The sequence below is a fragment of the Vipera berus genome (genome assembly GCF_964194415.1).
Source record: "Vipera berus genome assembly, chromosome: 6".
Taxonomy (NCBI): Eukaryota; Metazoa; Chordata; class Lepidosauria; order Squamata; family Viperidae; genus Vipera; species Vipera berus.
Window position 1 is genome coordinate 71,145,397 of NC_138208.1, and position 17,675 is coordinate 71,163,071.

Here is a 17,675-nt window from a genome sequence, read left to right on the forward strand (position 1 = left end):
AAGGGAAGGTAGAGAAAGGCAACTCATCTACAAATAGCTAGTTTGGGCCAGTGGTTAAGGCACCAGGCTAGAATAGCAATAGATAATAACAATAATATAATAATAATATATTATAATTATTATAAATAATACTTGGACTTATATATACTGCTTCATAGTGCTTTACAGCACTCTCTGGGAGGTTTACAATGCCAGTGTATTGCCCCCAACAATTTAGGTCCTCATTTTATCAACTTTGGAAGGATGGAAGGCTTGAGTCGGTCAGGATTGAACTGCTGGCAATCGACAGAGTTAGCCTGCAATATTGCATTCCAACCACTGTGCCACCACGGATGGGAGAAACTGGGGGAGTGAATTGCACCCCCATTTTAGGCATGAAAAGCAGCTGATAACTTTGGAACTGTCATTTATCTCTTAGCCTAGCTCACCACATAGGAGTTATGGGAAAAATAGGAGAAAGGACTATTAGGTATATTTGCCGCTTTGAGTTATTTATAAAAATAAAGTTGGAATATAAATAAATATACAGAACATGAAAAACGACCGGTCTCCAATCACACAAGCACAGCCATTAACTTGAACATTTTAATCCTTCCTGCAGACAAACCTTAAAATGTGGGAACAACTTTCAAGAGGTTTTAGAGGTGATACACAAACTTAAGAATGCTACCCATGACTGGCTGCTGGTGTATTTATTGATAAACAACCATGAGTTACCATATTGTCTCAGAAAAAAAGAAGAGTTATACAGTATAATCCTTCTTTATTACATATGATAACTCTCTTAAGCATATCTGACATCCTTCCTGACATCCTTCCATGCCACAGTTTTCATAACATAATGGAAAGACACAAGGTTATTAAACAGCACTGACAGTATAGCCATTGAGAAATGAGGAAGAGAACAAAAACACAATTTGGTTGTTTTGCAAGCACCTTGTTTCACTGTTGGCTATACAGTGTTGCTATTCCCCAGAATGGAAAACATTGGGTTCCCCAGCAAGCTCTGACTAGTTTACATCATCCCTGGCTCAGATTCAGAAAGGGAAAAAGAAAATAAAAATTGAAAAGCTACAACCTTTGATTCAAGTCATGACCCTGACAAATTATCACCATCTGTGTCAGCAGGAGGAAATGTCAGCTAGCTCATGGGTCCCCAACCCCCAGTCCGTGGAACGGTACCAGTCTGCAGCATGCCAGCAAACTCCATCTTCTTGATGCAGGCATTATTCAAAACCATACCTCCTCTGGTCTGTGAAAAAGCCTTTCTCCATGGCACCGGTCCCTGGTGCCCAAAAGATTGGGGACCTCTGAGCTAGCTGATTCTTAAGCCACTTAAGAGAGAGGATAAATGGTCCTTTCAGTGATAGCTGTTCAATTGACAACTAGAAGAAAAGAATCCAAAGGAAGTGCAAATTCTTGCTTCATAGGGTTGCAAATATTTCTGCAAACCAGAGCAGTGGTTCTGTTCTCCAATGTTGCAAAATTGAGAGCAGGATTAAAACTATAAAAATCATCTTTGTGGGTATCATTTTTAGGTCGTTTTGGTAGAGCTCACCAATGTTCTCATTCTACACTTCAGCAGTTGAATAGTCTGGGTTATTTTCTCCATCCAGCTGCCTTGCGAAAAGGCATCAAGAAGCATAAGTGTGAATTGGTTTTCCTTAGCCTGGTGCTTCCTAATGTTTGAATTCATCAGGCCTGAGCTTCGTCATTTTATCAATGCAGAAGATGATAAGGGTGAGAAACCAGAGACTCCAGCCAACTGCTGCAGCAATCCAACCGTACCCATCCATGCCAATCTGGCAACAGGTGGCTGCTTCAGAGCAGAATTCAGGATCTGAGGCACAGAAAGAAAGGTCTTCTCTATCTTTGTTACCATATGTCAGGAGTTCAGCACAGCACATGCCTGCAATCACCATAATGCTAACAAAACCCCAGAGGCTGTGCAAAATTCCAAATTAAATTTTTAAAGTTTATTTCAGTTACTGAAATATTTTTTTAATGTTTCTGCCTAGAAAACCAGGATCTTAGCAGCTAATGTTTATGTGGCATTTTGACAAACTCTATCGGCAGTTATCCAGACCCAGAGAACTGATTTGAGCAAACTCTGCTTTGGTTAATTTTAATTAAATGCCATGCAAATATAGCCAAATTATAGCCATCCAGAAAAGTGGGACCAGGACGCTTTGTCTCCAACCCATATGGAGATAGTGAGTTATTCCAACATTATCTGGATGGTATTAAACTGATTTTTAAAAAATTCAAAAGAATTACCAAAAAATCTTCCCTAACTTTCCTTACTTAGAAACTTGCATTTCAAAAATATGCCTCATCCCAGCATCACTGCAAATACTTACGAGAACAGGAAAAATTGGTAGATTCTACTTCCATCTCTAGAAGAAGAAGAAAAAAAAGCAAAAGTGTGTTTTAAGGTATCTTTCTGGAGGAAACTCAACTTGTAAACACATATGCTCAACCTTGGAAATACTCTAGTGATCATTTGTTGTTAAGAAGGTATTACTCTTTCTATTATTTAATTTCATGGTGTTTCCGACAGACAGCTCAAATATATTGCACTGCCCATTGATATTATTTATTTAACACTTTAAATTCCGTTTCTTTTTTAATCCCTAAAATGATCCTGCAAGAGAAATCATTAGCTTGGCCTGATTAAAGATGAGAAGAAAGAACAGAGGAGTCTAGTAGGGGGGTAGGGGGTGGGGATAGACAGGAGAAAGTGTTGCACAGGTTGGTATTACAGACCTAAATCTCTAGCCAAAACTAGCATTTATGTAAGACCATAGGTCAGGCATGGAAAATGTTTTGATTGCTGCAGCTAATTTTATCATTTGGGGAGATTTTTAAGGTTGCAGAAGGGTTAGGGTAAGGATGCAAATAGGTGGAGCTGGGATTTTAAGTTCTTGTTTTCTTGGGAGCTTGGGGGTTTCCCTTTTTGTTTTACCATTTATTTTATATGGGGGCTTGCACAAAAGTCTGTTTCCTACTGTTTCCTCTGCCAAATGGCCAGAGACATTCTATCAGTGGTTAGCAATGGTGGTTATAAGTGGCTTCAAGACTATCAGAAAGGACCATTTTTGGGCTCAGGATGCTCACCTCAGGTTAAACGACAAAGGATCATAGAGTGCAGGTGATCCAGATTCAAGGGGGGAAAGGGGGAATTTGGAATTTGTGTATATGTGCATGTTTCACCAGTCTAAAGTAAAGGTAAAGGTTCCCCCGCACGCACGTGCTAGTCATTTCCGCCTCTAGGGGCCGGTGCTCATCTCCGTTTCAAAGCCGAAGAGCCAGCGCTTGTCCGAGGATGTCTCTGTGGTCATGTGGCCGGCATGACTAGACGCCAAAGGCGCACGGAACGCTGTTACCTTCCCACCATAGTGGTCCCTATTTTTCTACTTGCATTTTTACGTGCTTTCGAACTGCTAGGTTGGCAGAAGCTGGGATGAGTAACAGGTGCTCACTCTGTTACGCGGCACTCGGGATTCGACCCGCCAAACTGCCGACCTTCTGATCGACAAGCTCAGCGTCCAAAATTGGACTTGAAAAGTCAGACTTGAAACTGAAATAGAGGGGCGAGCTGAGAAAAAGATGTAGCTTCTTTGAAAAGAGTTCCCAACAGGCACGATATGCACACTCCAAATCACCTTTTTTTCCTGAATCTAGGTCACCATACATCACTAATACAAGGATGTTTATGGCAAATTGTACATTTTAATGGCCTTTTAGGCTAGTGAAACTATTCCTTCTTCTACCTTTCATCAGTGCTGGCTGGCTGAGATTTTTCTCCTTACTTTCTTCCTTCAACCTATTATCGGAACAAAACCTAGCAAAAATGTTCTACAGACAAAGCACACAGCCTGCCACTGAGCTATAATTCTACTGTATTTTACAGAGTTTTGATGCCATTCTTCCTTTTCATTAACAAATGCCTCCCAGAGAATGCAAGTTCTTAATTTTTTTTTTGCAGCCAACTATAAACAATATGTTTAGTCCTATATCCTGAGAAATATTAAGTCTTGGCACCTCACTATTCCAATTGAAATATTTTTTGCTTTTTATTACATGAACTAAAAATATCAGAAAGAATGACCTAGTTCAAAAAACTAACTTCTTCTAAGCCTGTGGATTTCAAAATGCAGTATTTTTTCCATAATATTGGAGGTTGTCTTCTTGTGCATATACAGGTACTGCATTTTCTAATTTCTGTTTAGGTTTGGCTGTAAATGAAGGCAGCATTCATAGGAATCTTCAGTTGTTCAACAACTATTTTAATCACTCATTTGCTTAGGAGGTATATCAGATCTACCTGCCCTAGAATTGAGGTAGTTTAAAAATCACTGAAATAAGTAGCCTATATATTTTTCCTAGCAGCTCCCTATTATCCCATCACTTGCTACCCAGTACTTTTTTTCTCCTTTCTTCCCTGGCTTTTCCTATCCCAGAGTCTGAGACTATGGCCAAACACTACTCTGAATTAAGCTTCCCCCCCCCATTATTTGCATATTTTCTGCCAAATGTCAATAGTTTCAGCCAAGAATATAGCCTCTTTTCCCCTCAACACTTCACAGTCAAGGGGGAAAAAACCAGTGCTGAGTAGATTCCCTCAGTTGACACAGTATGAAGTTTCTTCAGAATGGAACTGTAATAGTTTTCTCCCTTAGAAACTGGTTTTTTTTTCAAATTAGTATTTGTTACACTGAACAGCTAGAAATAATTTTCAGACAAAATTCATCTAAGAGAAAGAAAAAAGCAACAACAGCACAAGCTTGTAAGCCGCCCTGAGTCTTTGGAGAAGGGCGGGATATAAATGGAATTAAAATAAATAAATAAAATAAATAAATTTCCAAACACAGCACAGTTAGTTTGCAAAACTCTCTCCCAATCTCCATTTTCAATTGTTCTAATTATGCTATATTCATGCTAATATCCTAACTGCAGTGCTAACTATGATAAAGCATGAGAGGATTTGTCACCTTTTGAAAATGTGTCCTGGCAAGCTGAAGAGAGCAAAAGAATAGAGATGGCAATACAGATCACTGGCTCCATCTCAGGACTTTGGATCCCAGCAGCCACTGTTGTCCTAGTGAGTCCCAAAGTCACCAAAACCAACAGTAGAAGGGGAGGATCCAATGCAAAGTCAAATGTTGAGTCCAGGTCTGTGGGTGGAGAAAGTTAATTCCTGCTATGCTTGGACACCTTGAATTCACCTGCAGCCAAAGAGTTTAATTCAAGCAAAACATCTCCCCTGAGGCTGTGCAAGACTTACGACGAAGGGTGAGACATGCAGGAAAGTTAATAACAAACAGAATATACACATTTGCAGCAGTTCTATTTCTACAGGTTGACTTGTTTTTTTAAGGGCATGCTGCATTCATTTGTAGAAATTAAAAGGCATATAAGAAAGAAAGAAGGAAGGAATTGAGTTTTGTAGGAGGCCAATTATCCTGGCCCCTACACACAAAAAGGGCCCCAATCATAATATAATTTAGCATATGAAATGATCAAGTGGTTTGTATTTTTTATTTAAGACACTAATCAGTTAAAATCTAGTCATTAATTATGTCTGTATTGAATTTTTTCCTCATACATTCCTGGTTATTGGACTACTAACTTCAGTCAAGAAAAATTGCCATGGCTAAGAGACAGAAAGACAATAAGAAGAAGAGTTCAAATAAACCTTTTGTCCCTGTCTGCTTAGCATTTTAGAAAGAGCCTGGTGGGATATCACCTATAAATGAGAATATTTGCAACTCAGGGTTGAAATGAGGGGTCCTTGGTGCTTTCTGAGCTTGTTTTCTTGCAGACCTTTCATTTCCCAAACTAGGTAACATCATCACTGTTGGCGTATTATCTACTAGCTGCATTTGGACACCATTCTTCATTACTAAGTTGACCAATTGACTGTGCTTGATATATTAAATCATAGAATCTTAGGACTGGAAGGGACCTTGGAGGTCTTCTAGTCCAACCCCCAACCCAAGGCAGGAGTCCTTATATCATCCCAGACAAATCATTTCTTTATTCTTTAAGCAATGACACTTATTTTAAAAATTGGGGTTTTTTTTCCTCCTGCATTCAACTACGAACCACTGAAGACTTTGGCATCTGGAAATGGTCGGATACCATCATCTGATATGAAAGCTATGGAGAGAAGTACAGGTGCTCCTCAATGTAAGACCATAATTAGGACTGGAATTTCCATTATAAGTCTTTGCAGTTGTAAATTGAGTCATTACATGACCAGATTTGACTTTACAATCATTTTTCTGCAATCATAACTCAAGTCACATGACTGCAAGTCAACTTATGCGGTTGTAAGAGTGTATCCAGTTTAATTTATGTCAGGGTTTTGCCAGAAGCTAGCAAAAAAAAATTGCAAATTGAAATCACATGACTATGGGATGCTGCAACCAGTTGTAAATGCAAGCTGATTGCCAAGCACCTGGATTGCAATCACATTAGTATTGGGGTGGGTGATGGTTGTAAGTTCAAATCTTGGTCACAACTGACTTTTTTTTTTGGAAGGCATCATTAATTTGAACGGTTGTTAAGCAAATGGTCATAAAAGCAAGGACCATCTGCAGTATGTTGGTTTTTTGAACTATGAATCCAATTTGTTTACATTACATGAGCAAATATTTAACTGTAAATCAAGGCAGAAGGACATGTAAATTTAGCTTTTCACCTAATCAAGGTTGCTTTAGGTTTCAAAATTCACAGTGCTTGTGACTACCTCTACCTGACTCCAGTGGGCTATTCTTGTTAGATCTGCCTTTTTGTTTGTTGATATTGCAGTTGGATGAAGATGGTTTGTTTTCCCCTTTCCATGCATGACACAGCAGTCATATTTACACAGCAGTCAAATGGCCCATTGAACACCGTAAAATAACGTTCTTCTTTCAAGTCAGGATCCCTTGATTCTTGATCTTGTTTTCCAAACATCCTCTGTTTTTAATATATACATATGCACATTTTTATCTGCAAGAAATGGAAATATTTGAAACATTGGGTTTCATCAAAATTCAAAATACTGATTGAAGTGTATATTTTTATTTTCCCCCCCTGATTATACAGTATTGACTTTTATCTTGATTTGCCACCTGAGTAGTAACATACTCTGTGCATTGCCAAAATGGAGGAGAAGGAGGAAGAGAACATCACCAAACAAGGAACTTGAAGAGGGTCACCAGTTTGCCTGATTCATATATTCAGATGAAAAATTAGAAACAATGATAACTTTAAGTAAACTATAATCCCCAATTTGATTATCTCTTGATCTCTTGAACTTCAATTCCCATCATCACTTAGCAGTAAAACAGTTTACATTGTTTTAGTTGTATCAATGTTAGAGTTGTCACCTTTTAAGCTAGTAGCCACAGTGTGTAAAATTAGTTGCCCATTGTTACCCATTAAAAAAGATGTAGTCAGATGACCCTGAGTGGGTAGAATCCATGCAGCATTTTATTGGCCTCTTAATCCAATGTGGGTCCCTGTCCAGAAATGTCCACAGGGAGGGGTCAAAATGTCATGCTGGTGGCTACAGTCATGCAATCAAAGCCCACAGGTAGTCCTTGACTTTTGAACACAACTGAGCCCACAGTTTCCATTGCTAAGCAAGACAGTTGTTAAATGAGTTATTGCATGACCTTTTTGTCATGGTTGCTAAGTGACTCATGCAGTCGAATCTGGCTTAACAAGGCCCATTGACCTTGCTCCCTAAGTAGATTGCTCATGACAATCCCAGGACCCTGGGACACTGCAACCATTGTAAATACATGCCAGTTGCCAAATGCCCAAAGTTTAACCAGGTGATTGTGAGAATGAATACTGAGTCATAAGCATGAACACTGGTCATAAGTTATTTTTTTTCAGTGCCATTGTAACTTTGAACATTCATTAAACAAATGATTGTAAGTGAGGACCACCTGTGTTTGGCTTTGCTGCTATTCTGCAGTTTTTTCCTCCAAAGAGCTGAAGAAAGCAAAGGCCACAATGCAGTCTCTCAAAATTGTGCAAATAGGTTAGGCTGGTTAATTGGAAGTATAATTTGTGATAGTTGAATGCAGGTAATATAGACTGCCATGTAGACTGCCATGTTGTTCTTTTTTTAAGAACAACAGCAGCACTAAAGCACTAAAGCAGCGAAATAAGGAAAGCTCCTACCCCAGGGGTAGGCAACCTTGGCTCTTTTATAACTCATGGACTTCAACTCCCAGAATTCCTGAGTCAGCTGACTCAGGAATTCTGGGAGTTGAAGTCCATGAGTCATAAAAGAGCCGAGGTTGCCTACCCCTGTCCTACCCTGATACTTTATTAAATTGTAACTTATCCATTTTTATCTAAAATGAATTAGTGTGTGTGGGGGGAGGGGAGTTTATATTAAAGAAAGTCCATAAAGGAATAGAATGAGAATACTTCCCTAATGACCAGCCTTTCTAGTACTCAAATTCTTCCGAATGTAGTTTAAAATACCCTGAAACTGATCTGGACTTTTGATTATTTTCAGATCTATTTCTTCATCAAAATGCCAAGAGTACAAGCAAGTTTTCTGTCTGTTTGTAAATTAACAAACAAAATCAATCCTTATCAGGACAAAAGTTGATCTACTGAATGTCTATGAATCAGTGTTGGCTTGCCAGCTTGTAATTATACTCTTCATCCTACTTCCCCAAAGCTTCCTAAATACATACAGTACTTTGCCTTCTACATACACACACACACACACACACACACACACACAAAGAAATTACTAATATTTCTCATATTATTCTGTTCATTGTACCAGTAAATCTCATTGTTTTCAGACCCCCTAACACCAACAGCAAAGAAGTCCATATCTAGACACTTTAATGCTAGTGTGGTGTGTTATGAAGTAACAGTGCTCTTGTGCATGTGTCATTAACAGATGGTATAGGTAGTCCTCGAGTTATGACCACAACTGAGCCCAACATTTCAGTCGTTAAGTAAGACATTTGTTAAGTGAGTTTTGCCATGTTTTACGACTTTTCTTGCCACAGTTGTTAAGTGAATCACTTTGGTTGATAAGTTAGTAACCTGGTTGTTAAGTGAATCTGGCTTCCCCATTGACTTGGCTTGTTCAGAAAACAAAGCCAAAAAGGTGATCACATGACCCTGGGACACAGCAGAGGTCATAAATATGAACTAGTTGCCAAGTGCCTGAATTTTGGTCACATGATCATGGGGATGCTGCAAAGGTTCTAAACATGAAAAACAGTCATAAGTCACATTTTTCACTGCCGTTGTAACTTTGAACAGTCACTAAGCAAACTGTTGTGTCTCGAGGGCTATCTATATTTGCATTGCAATATTTCAATGCATGTTTCTTCACTTGACCTGTGTCCATGGATGGCCATAAATATCAGGTAACGTTACCTGCAGTTCTTCCCTTGGGCTCATTCATTAGACATGCCAATAGACGCTCAAGAACTGGGAGGTAGAAAAGCCAACAGTTCTCTCCAATTGAGCACACAGACCGTTTCTTCAAGCTCAAAGCAATGAAACGTTGCCATTCCCAACCTGGCACACAACTGCTTTGAAAGAGGATTCCTCATCCATTGATCTACCTCTACACTAGCACGGGGCAATGCTGAAATTGCTTGCAGTTGTAAACCTTTGGTTATCTTGTTGTAGATGAGCATTCCCAGATTAGAAAACCTCTATAACCCATTGTCTTTCCCATCCCTTTCTGTCTTGCTGTACAACTGATAAGCACCTTTCCCTGTAACCTCTCATCTGACCGTAGAAGGGAGGGAATTTATCTTTTAAAAATGGCTTGAAAGAGCACAACAAAGAATAGTGAGAGGGAGAAGTTTAGTTTTCTAAAGATTGAGCCTACTTCATTCTCTTCTTGACCCCCTCTTTCTCTCATCTATCTAATTTAGCACCTTGCGCTGAAGAAGTGTGAAGAGGATCTGCCTAGTTTAAATTATATGCTTCTATAGGTAGCTTCTGACTTCTTCAGAACTGAGAAGTGGTTAATGTTTCTCCTAGGGACCATTTTCCCCAATAGAAATAGCTTTGCAGAATCTCCTGAATGCATTTTAGATCCTTATGTTTTACTTCCTGTAGTTTTAGATTTCTTCACAATACCATAGTTGCTTCACTCCTTGGAGATGCCAAACATTTGGGTAAGATAGTTGATTGCCATATCATGTTCTTGGTTTCTTCTCTGATCCAGCAATTAGCATCATATTTTAGTATAGGCAGCAATCTATTCTTGAACACTTCGATCTGTTTCTTAATCTAGTGCTTTGATTATTTTTCCTAATTAAATTACAGCAAAATAATAATAATAATAATAATAATAATAATAATAATAATAATAATAATAATAATAATAATAATAATGGTGTGCACAGAACAAAAACATCAATTTTTAGCAAGCCTTGAGTTAGCTTTACATTTCAGTAAGGTAGACCAGGAAAGGAGCAGAAAGGATATCTAGCCTTTCAAGAATAGCTTAACATTTAGCAAGGAGTGTGTATATCTGTGTGTGTCTGTGAGAGAGAAAATTTTGGAGGTGAGCGTGAGGCACTCCACTCCTAGTTCCACTCCAGCTACAACCAAGTGTGAACCAAGTGTGTGGTTTACAAAGAAATCCAGACAGCTCATTTTTATAGTAAAAATAAGTAAAATAAAAAATATAGGATGGCTGCAATTCAGAATTGTAATCCAGCTTAGTAGGTTTTGCTGTCTCCCAAAGAGGTTTCTGCTCCATTTCCTTGAGATCAAACTGGTCAATATCCTAAAAATCAGCAATATCCTAAAAACTATGGGAGAGCTAAATTAAACTTAGTCCTCTGTATTGGGTGGGAAGAAATGTACATTGAACAGAAATATATGGACTGGATTCTAGTAACCCACCTTACTTCTTGCCACCGAACTCTTTGCCTTTAACATCTACAGAGCAGTCGGAGAATATTTTTAAGTATTGAATTTGACAGAGCAAATGAGGAACATTTTAATTTTCTTCATTTAATGCAAACTTTGCAAAATTCTGAAAGCCCTGCTTAACAGAGAAGGGAAGAATCTGAGCTTTTTTCTTTATTTAGAGGAAGAATGAAAGAAGGAGGTGCCTCCATTTCTATCAAAACTTTATTATGTTGTTTATAGCAACACCTTGCTGCTGACATAACATTATTTGTGTTTATCACACATGTCTCAAGTTGAAAAGTTTTTAGGCAAAGAGTTTGCTGTTGGTTTCTTTCTTTTTTTGTTTTCTTTTCTTCTTTTGCCATTTATGACTAGCAGGCAAAGTGTTCTTTTTAGTCAAGTTTGGTCCAGTTTTAAGCTACACATCTAGAAACCCCATGTCACCACACAGTGTTTCATTTGCTGCTCTGTTATGCTGGAAGCAGCTTCAGACTTCTCTCCGATACCCAGAAACAAGAAAAAGAGGCTGGATAAAGGAGGTGAGATCTTGGCGTGGATATAACTATCACAGTCCTGTGGTGAACTGTAATTTCTCTGCATTTTAGTGCCTTGTGCATTTTCCTAAAGAACATTACTTGAAAATATGATGAATATTTTTTCTCCCATGAACAAGATATGATCTTCCTCTCTCTCTCTTTTGCACACATTAAATAATGCAGGCCTTGATCAAATAGCTGAATGTATATTTCAAAACTGGCAATTAACATTTGATGGGGCTGGATATTCAGGCTGTCTAATTGCTGGTGTGCTGATCTAATTATAACTTTAAAATAAAAAAGCCAATAAGTGCCTAGGAGCAATAGATGAGATTTTCCATGTAGATGTGATTTTAAATAGTATGATGATTCCTTAATGATGATTGACAAGTGTATTATAAGTCTGATAATATTTATATTATATGGATTTCTAAGCTTCACCATAATTCACTCGTACGAAGCATCTGTGGATATTTGTAGTAGGGTAATTGAGATACTTTGTACTTTAGAATAGAATAGTTTCATGAGCAGATAGCAGTGGTTCAGCACCCTCTTTGCTTGCTGCACATATTAAATTAAATTTCAAGTTTAGGTAACAGTGATGTAGACAAAAACTGTGGAGAGTTGGTTTACCATCTGTGCTGTATGGCAGGTTCTTGCAATCCAGGATGGTTTCTCAAGCTTGTGTGTTGGTATTCACATATAGCAATAGCACTTAGACCTACATACCGCTTCACAGTGCTTTACAGCCCTCTCTAAGTGGTTTACAGAGCCAGCATTCCCCCCTCTAGCAATCTGGCTCCTCATTTTACCAATCTCGGAAGGATGGAAGGCTGAGTCAACCTTGAGCCAGTAAGGATCGAATTCCTGGCAGTGGGCAGAATTAACCTTCAATACCGCATTATAACTACTGCACCACCAGGGCTCATATGGTAGATTCCTAACTTTGATAGTAGTTTCTTGTCCTTGTGACTACAGATTAATTTTTCTTATTGCTATGTTTGGACTCCATAGGATAAAATATTATTAAAAACCTGCCATGTTATAAGTTTATAACATGAAAAACAGAGAAACAGATTAGGACTGAATTGTGTTTGATTCTGAAGAACAGCATATAAACAAAGTAACAGGCTAACATTGAAAGTTTGCGTCCTAAAGCAATTTAGACCATGTCTCAAGAAAGCTTCAGTTCATAGTCTAAAAACAAGGACTGCCCCTGACATTTTCTTGCCCTCTCCTCTTATTACCCAAGATTGGTTAATTTAATAATTCCTGGAGCACTGAATGCATACCAACACAAAAGCATGAAGATAGTGCTTGTAATATTTTTAAATGCCTGCTCTTCATCTAAATACTGTGTATGTACTTGCTGATGTTTCTCAAAAGCCAATAACATGAGTAGTACATCTTATACTGTGGATCACTATGTTGACAGCATGCCCGTGCTTACAAATTCAACCCAAAAGAATTAAGCCTTTCAAGATAGTATGCATGGTATGTTCTCCTTTGCTGGCTGGTAGTTCTTCCTGGTTGTTTTTCTAAGTTCTGGAGCCTCCTTGTTGCAAGTCTCCCTCCCGCCCTGAAGGGGATGCTGTGCTCACCCATAACCCATTTACTCCTTTCTTTACTCTCTTGCTTGCAGGAAGAATAGGACAATAAATAGCAGAAGGAAAAGTTTCTGGGGAGGGTTTGAGAAAGAACTAAGCAGCAAGAACCTTCCTCATTTCTGTTTTCTTCCAAGGTGGGTTGTTTCTTTTGAGTCCTTACCCAAAATTTGTGGTAAGACATAATTGAGATAGCAGGTCTGAAAGGATTCCATTCTTTTACAGCTCATCCCACTGCACAGAGCTGTTCTTGCAGGAAAAAGTAGGAGGAGTGGATACTATGTATGCCACCTTGAGTTCTTGTGCAAAAAAGGCAGGATATAAATTAAATATTAATTGTGAATGATGATAGCACGGCCATTTCAAATATGTTCTCCATTCCTAATCTAAAGCCATGCCTAGCTATGAATAAAGCAATAGGGAACTAGATAAGGGGGAAACAAAACTTTCCCCTTTTCCTAGATGTGGTGAATTTGGTTGTGAATACTTGAAACAGTATTTTTAGGCAGCATACTTGGAGATATGTCCTCCTGAAAGCAATAGGATATGACTTTGGGCATAGGATCACAGTCTTTGTCGATTAATGGGTTGCATTTAATGACTTAATTTTGTCAAGTACTAGGTGGCTTCTCTGTAGCATGGAATTAAAAATTTGGAAACAATATATGTATACACACACATTATATCAATAGAATACATTATATCAATAGAATATCTCAATATACCAATGTAATATTTGTGGTTTACTCCTAAAACAAGACATAAAGATAGGGAAATTAATGTAAAGCAGGACTACAGTTACATTCCAATTAAGCTGATTTATTGGTTATGCCTATACACATAAATCTGATAAAATAAACAGTACTAAATTGGCACCAGATAAGAGTTAATGGAATTTAGCATGGGCTAGGCTTGGACTGCTTGTGGGAATGTAACAATTCCAGATTGATTCCTCTCTTGACTCCACACACCCACTACTCTGTTTCTCCTCCTACACTACAGCATATGATCTGAGTCTTAGCTACAATATGCCCCAAGCCTTGTTTCTTAACCTTGGTGATTTTAAAATATGTGGACTTCTGCTCCAACAATAGGAGTTGAAGTCCACATATCTTAAAGTTACTAAGGCTAACATATTAATGTTTGAAGGTTTTCTTTTATTATGCTATTAAATTAAATTGTTCCTCTCCAGATTTTAATATATAGTCAATAATTATCCCTATTAAGCTGCTGCTTTTGTATACATAACCTGTATGGGTCATAAAGCTGCTGCTTTTGTATACATAACCTGTATGGGTCATTGAGCTTTACCTTCTTTTGGTCTTGCAATTTTGCTACAATGTACTGAGACTGAGCAACTCATTTTACATATGTTGTGCATGTGCCTGAGAGAGAATGTGAATGTGTATGTGTTTATATGTCTATAGGAATAAATGGCTGCATATTTTATATATTTTGAAGTAAATATGTGAAAAAGGTTTTCCTTGGTAAAGTTGCCAGGGTTTTGAGATATTACTACCAGACTGCATGGAATAAGTCTACTCCTCTGTTTGCTCCCTATTTTAGGCAACTTATAAGTTTACAACACAGTCATGTTATTTTAATTTGTTTGTTTTTGTGTTTTTGAGTGTGTGTTGATTCCTGGCGAGTGCCTGGATAAGTCCCTGCAGTTACTTGACAAGGCTCTTTGGGGGTGGTTTCCCCTTGCCTCCTTCCTAAAGCTGAGGGAGAGTGACTGGCCTAAGGCAGGACTAGAACTCATGGTCTCTTGTTTCTAGCCCTGATGCCTTAACTACTACACCAAACTGGCTCTTATGGAAGCATGTTATGAGTCTACATAAAAGTAAATTTTGAGGAGTTCAAAGAGGATATTGAAGGGGATATTGGATTGCATTTGCAGGCCCCTTCACATGTGACATCCATGCCTTCATTGAAGAAGCCTCCTAGAAAAGTGCAGCAAGTCACCAGACTTCCATTGTTGCCATTGCCTTCCCAGGCTATTTATTTCAGCCAAAATAATGACTTGTCTGTTATTCAGAACTGATGTTTTCCAGGCTAGCCCAAAGCATGTATTGTGTGACCGAAAGAGCCAGGTGTTTCTGTCTGTTCCACACAGAGTGGCAGACTAAACTAGAAGCTGAATTGTACTTCAGTGCTGCTATAGCTTTTCAATCTGAGATGACCATCATACTTTATCCAGTAATAAAATTGACCTTCTCATATGAGAAGGAAGGACTCACTGGAGAAGAGCCTAATGCTGGGAAAGATTGAGGGCAAGAGAAGAAAGGGGATGACAGAGAATGAGGTGGCTGGATGGAGTCACTGAAGCAGTAGGCTGATGGGTCGGACACGACTTTGCAACTAACAACAACAAGAATTGACCTTGCATGATTTCTGCAGTTTTCCCCACATCAAAAATAACCACTTATTGACATGACAGTGCTTTGTGTTATTTAGAATTATTGATACTCATCACCTTCTGTCTTTCTCTGTGTCTTTGACCCAAGAGAACATGAAAGATGGCATCCATGTTTCGGAGTGAAGAGATGTGTCTGAGGCAACTTTTTCTTCAGGTGGAATCTGCCTATTGCTGTGTTGCAGAACTTGGAGAGCTGGGTTTGGTCCAGTTCAGAGATGTGAGTAGACACTAAAAGTAATCCAGCCTGTACTTCTCAGTACCCATAGAAAGGAGGGGAATGTTTCCTACAGCAGCAAGAATGAGGATATTATAGATGCTAGACTAGGAATCTGCCCTCAATTAGTTACTGTTTCTCAATCCAGTTGGCTTCCCCAAAATAAATGGAGACCCTCCAGTAAATTGTCTTGAGCACAGAAAAAGGCATGGTATAAATTTAATACATAAGAATGACAAGAACTGCAACAAGGAAAAGGAGGGGAAGAGAAAGTAGCATTAGAAAAGAAAAAGGAATATTGCAGAGGGAATTATTAACCCCATCTACTTTGGCGTCTGTTCCATCTATTGTTGGCATGAAACACCCAGCAGTTTATTTGTAAGGGAATGTGGTTCTTGATAAAATGAAATGGTGACCTTTGCTCGCGTAATATTCTCTCCTCTTGGGAGGTGAAAATGCATCATTTTGAATATTTTATAACCTTGTATAGCAGAATGCTGAGATGAAAGATCAGTAATGACAAGCAAGTTGAGTTTCTGGGAAATTCCTTTATTTCTGATTTTTCTTATAGTGGGAACATCTTCAAACATTTGGAGGGAAAAAGACCAATATTTCTTAAAATACAACTTTGAAGTCAGTAAGAGTAAGAAGGATGAGAATGGTACTACCTAATCTTCTTCAAAAGCAAATTTTAAAAAATTACAAAAAGATGTGTTTTCCAGAATTGTTCTCTGCATTAATGCACTACACACAAAAAACAAATGCAAAATAAGGATAGGGAGGAAAGTGTTTGTGTTATAGAATATGACATGTAGTGTAGAATATTGGTAAGTTGTTGATTTAGGATGCTTTTCATGGACTGTTCGTTCATTAAGTTTGCATTTAGTGCTGTTGTGTTTCATTATGTCAAAACATAATGGATATACAGTAGAATAATTACTATTCTAGCCCTGGTTAACTTTGTTTTGAGCATGACTCTCTTGAAAAAAGGGAAATAATGTACAGTAAGATAGTAATTTAAATTGACACCATCAAGTTCACAGGCCCAGTTCTAATGACTATCATCTTGGCCTGACTCCTATGATAATCACTGGCTGGATCTTGCAAGAATATTTCCTTGATACCTTCTGACTATCTGCTTTATTCTTTGTCTCTCTATTTTTCTACTTCTCTCAGCCTTGGCATGCATAGTCTCTTCTAATTGATTGTATGCTTATCATCTGCTTTAATTGTCTGAGTTTCTTCTTACCAATCTTTGCCTTAAGGAGGCAGTTGTCCAGGATCAATTGATTCATTCTTCTTGTTCTTCATGGTACTTCTAATAATCATTTCCTTTTTTTCTCAATATCCAGCATTCACAGTTTAACACTGGAAAACAATTGCTTTTATTATTCTGATCTTTTTATCTGAGAAATATCCTTATTCTGCATTATCTTTTCTAAAATGGTCATTACCTTCCTCCTTTGGATAAATCTCCTTGGCACACAGTCTTTCTTTATCAATCCTAATTCCAAAAAAAATGAAGTTATCCACCATCTTGATTATTTTGCTCTCAGTTGTGCTTTCACTAGGAATATTAGGTAATGTCTTTTTCTTCTAAATAAGGTATAATATCATTTTTCACTTCCTTTTTCTAGTTTCAATATGAGCTCCACTAAGTCTTCAGCAAACAAAATGTATCACCTGTATATTCCAGATTGTTTGGACTTTCAATTCTACCAGTGGAGCCATTCCACGCTTGCCATTTTTGAAGTAGATTTGCTAATCCATTAAAAACATCTAAAGATCATATGCCTTTTTAGCTCAACTCTTTTCTGAATCACTCTGTTTCTCTAAGCTCAGTTCTTGTTTATGGTAACTTGTTTATTGTAAAGATTTACCAGAATAATCAGATGTTCTGCATACCCATTCACTTTACAGCATCTAATTAGGAAGCTCAGCATTAGTAAATTATATTTTGTTTAGCAACAGGCTTGTTAAGTTCCATC

At 38.0% G+C, this 17,675-nt stretch overlaps 2 protein-coding genes across 4 annotated transcripts in view; one reads left to right on the forward strand and one right to left on the reverse strand.

Moving 5' to 3' along the window:
• Nucleotides 1-583: 583 nt before the first annotated feature.
• On the reverse strand, nucleotides 584-6,777 carry TMEM213 (transmembrane protein 213). The gene is made up of 4 exons (XM_081331522.1): nucleotides 6,761-6,777; nucleotides 4,995-5,177; nucleotides 2,361-2,396; nucleotides 584-1,840 (listed from the first exon to the last, which is right to left on the reverse strand). The coding sequence occupies exons 2-4, from the start codon at nucleotides 5,065-5,067 to the stop codon at nucleotides 1,680-1,682; spliced, it is 270 nt and encodes an 89-aa protein (XP_081187648.1). The 5' UTR covers nucleotides 5,068-5,177; nucleotides 6,761-6,777; the 3' UTR covers nucleotides 584-1,679.
• Nucleotides 6,778-11,400: 4,623 nt separating this feature from the next.
• Nucleotides 11,401-17,675, forward strand: part of ATP6V0A4 (ATPase H+ transporting V0 subunit a4) — a 38,842-nt gene continuing 32,567 nt past the window's right edge. Inside the window, exons 1-2 of one of the 3 annotated variants that reach the window (XM_081330510.1) lie at nucleotides 11,401-11,453; nucleotides 15,562-15,690. In XM_081330510.1, coding sequence (XP_081186636.1) covers nucleotides 15,574-15,690 — 117 coding nt within the window. In that variant the 5' untranslated portion in view covers nucleotides 11,401-11,453; nucleotides 15,562-15,573. Of the gene's footprint in view, nucleotides 11,454-13,151; nucleotides 13,192-15,358; nucleotides 15,691-17,675 lie in introns of those variants that run through there. The other 2 variants (XM_081330511.1, XM_081330509.1) reach the window with 2 other exon arrangements.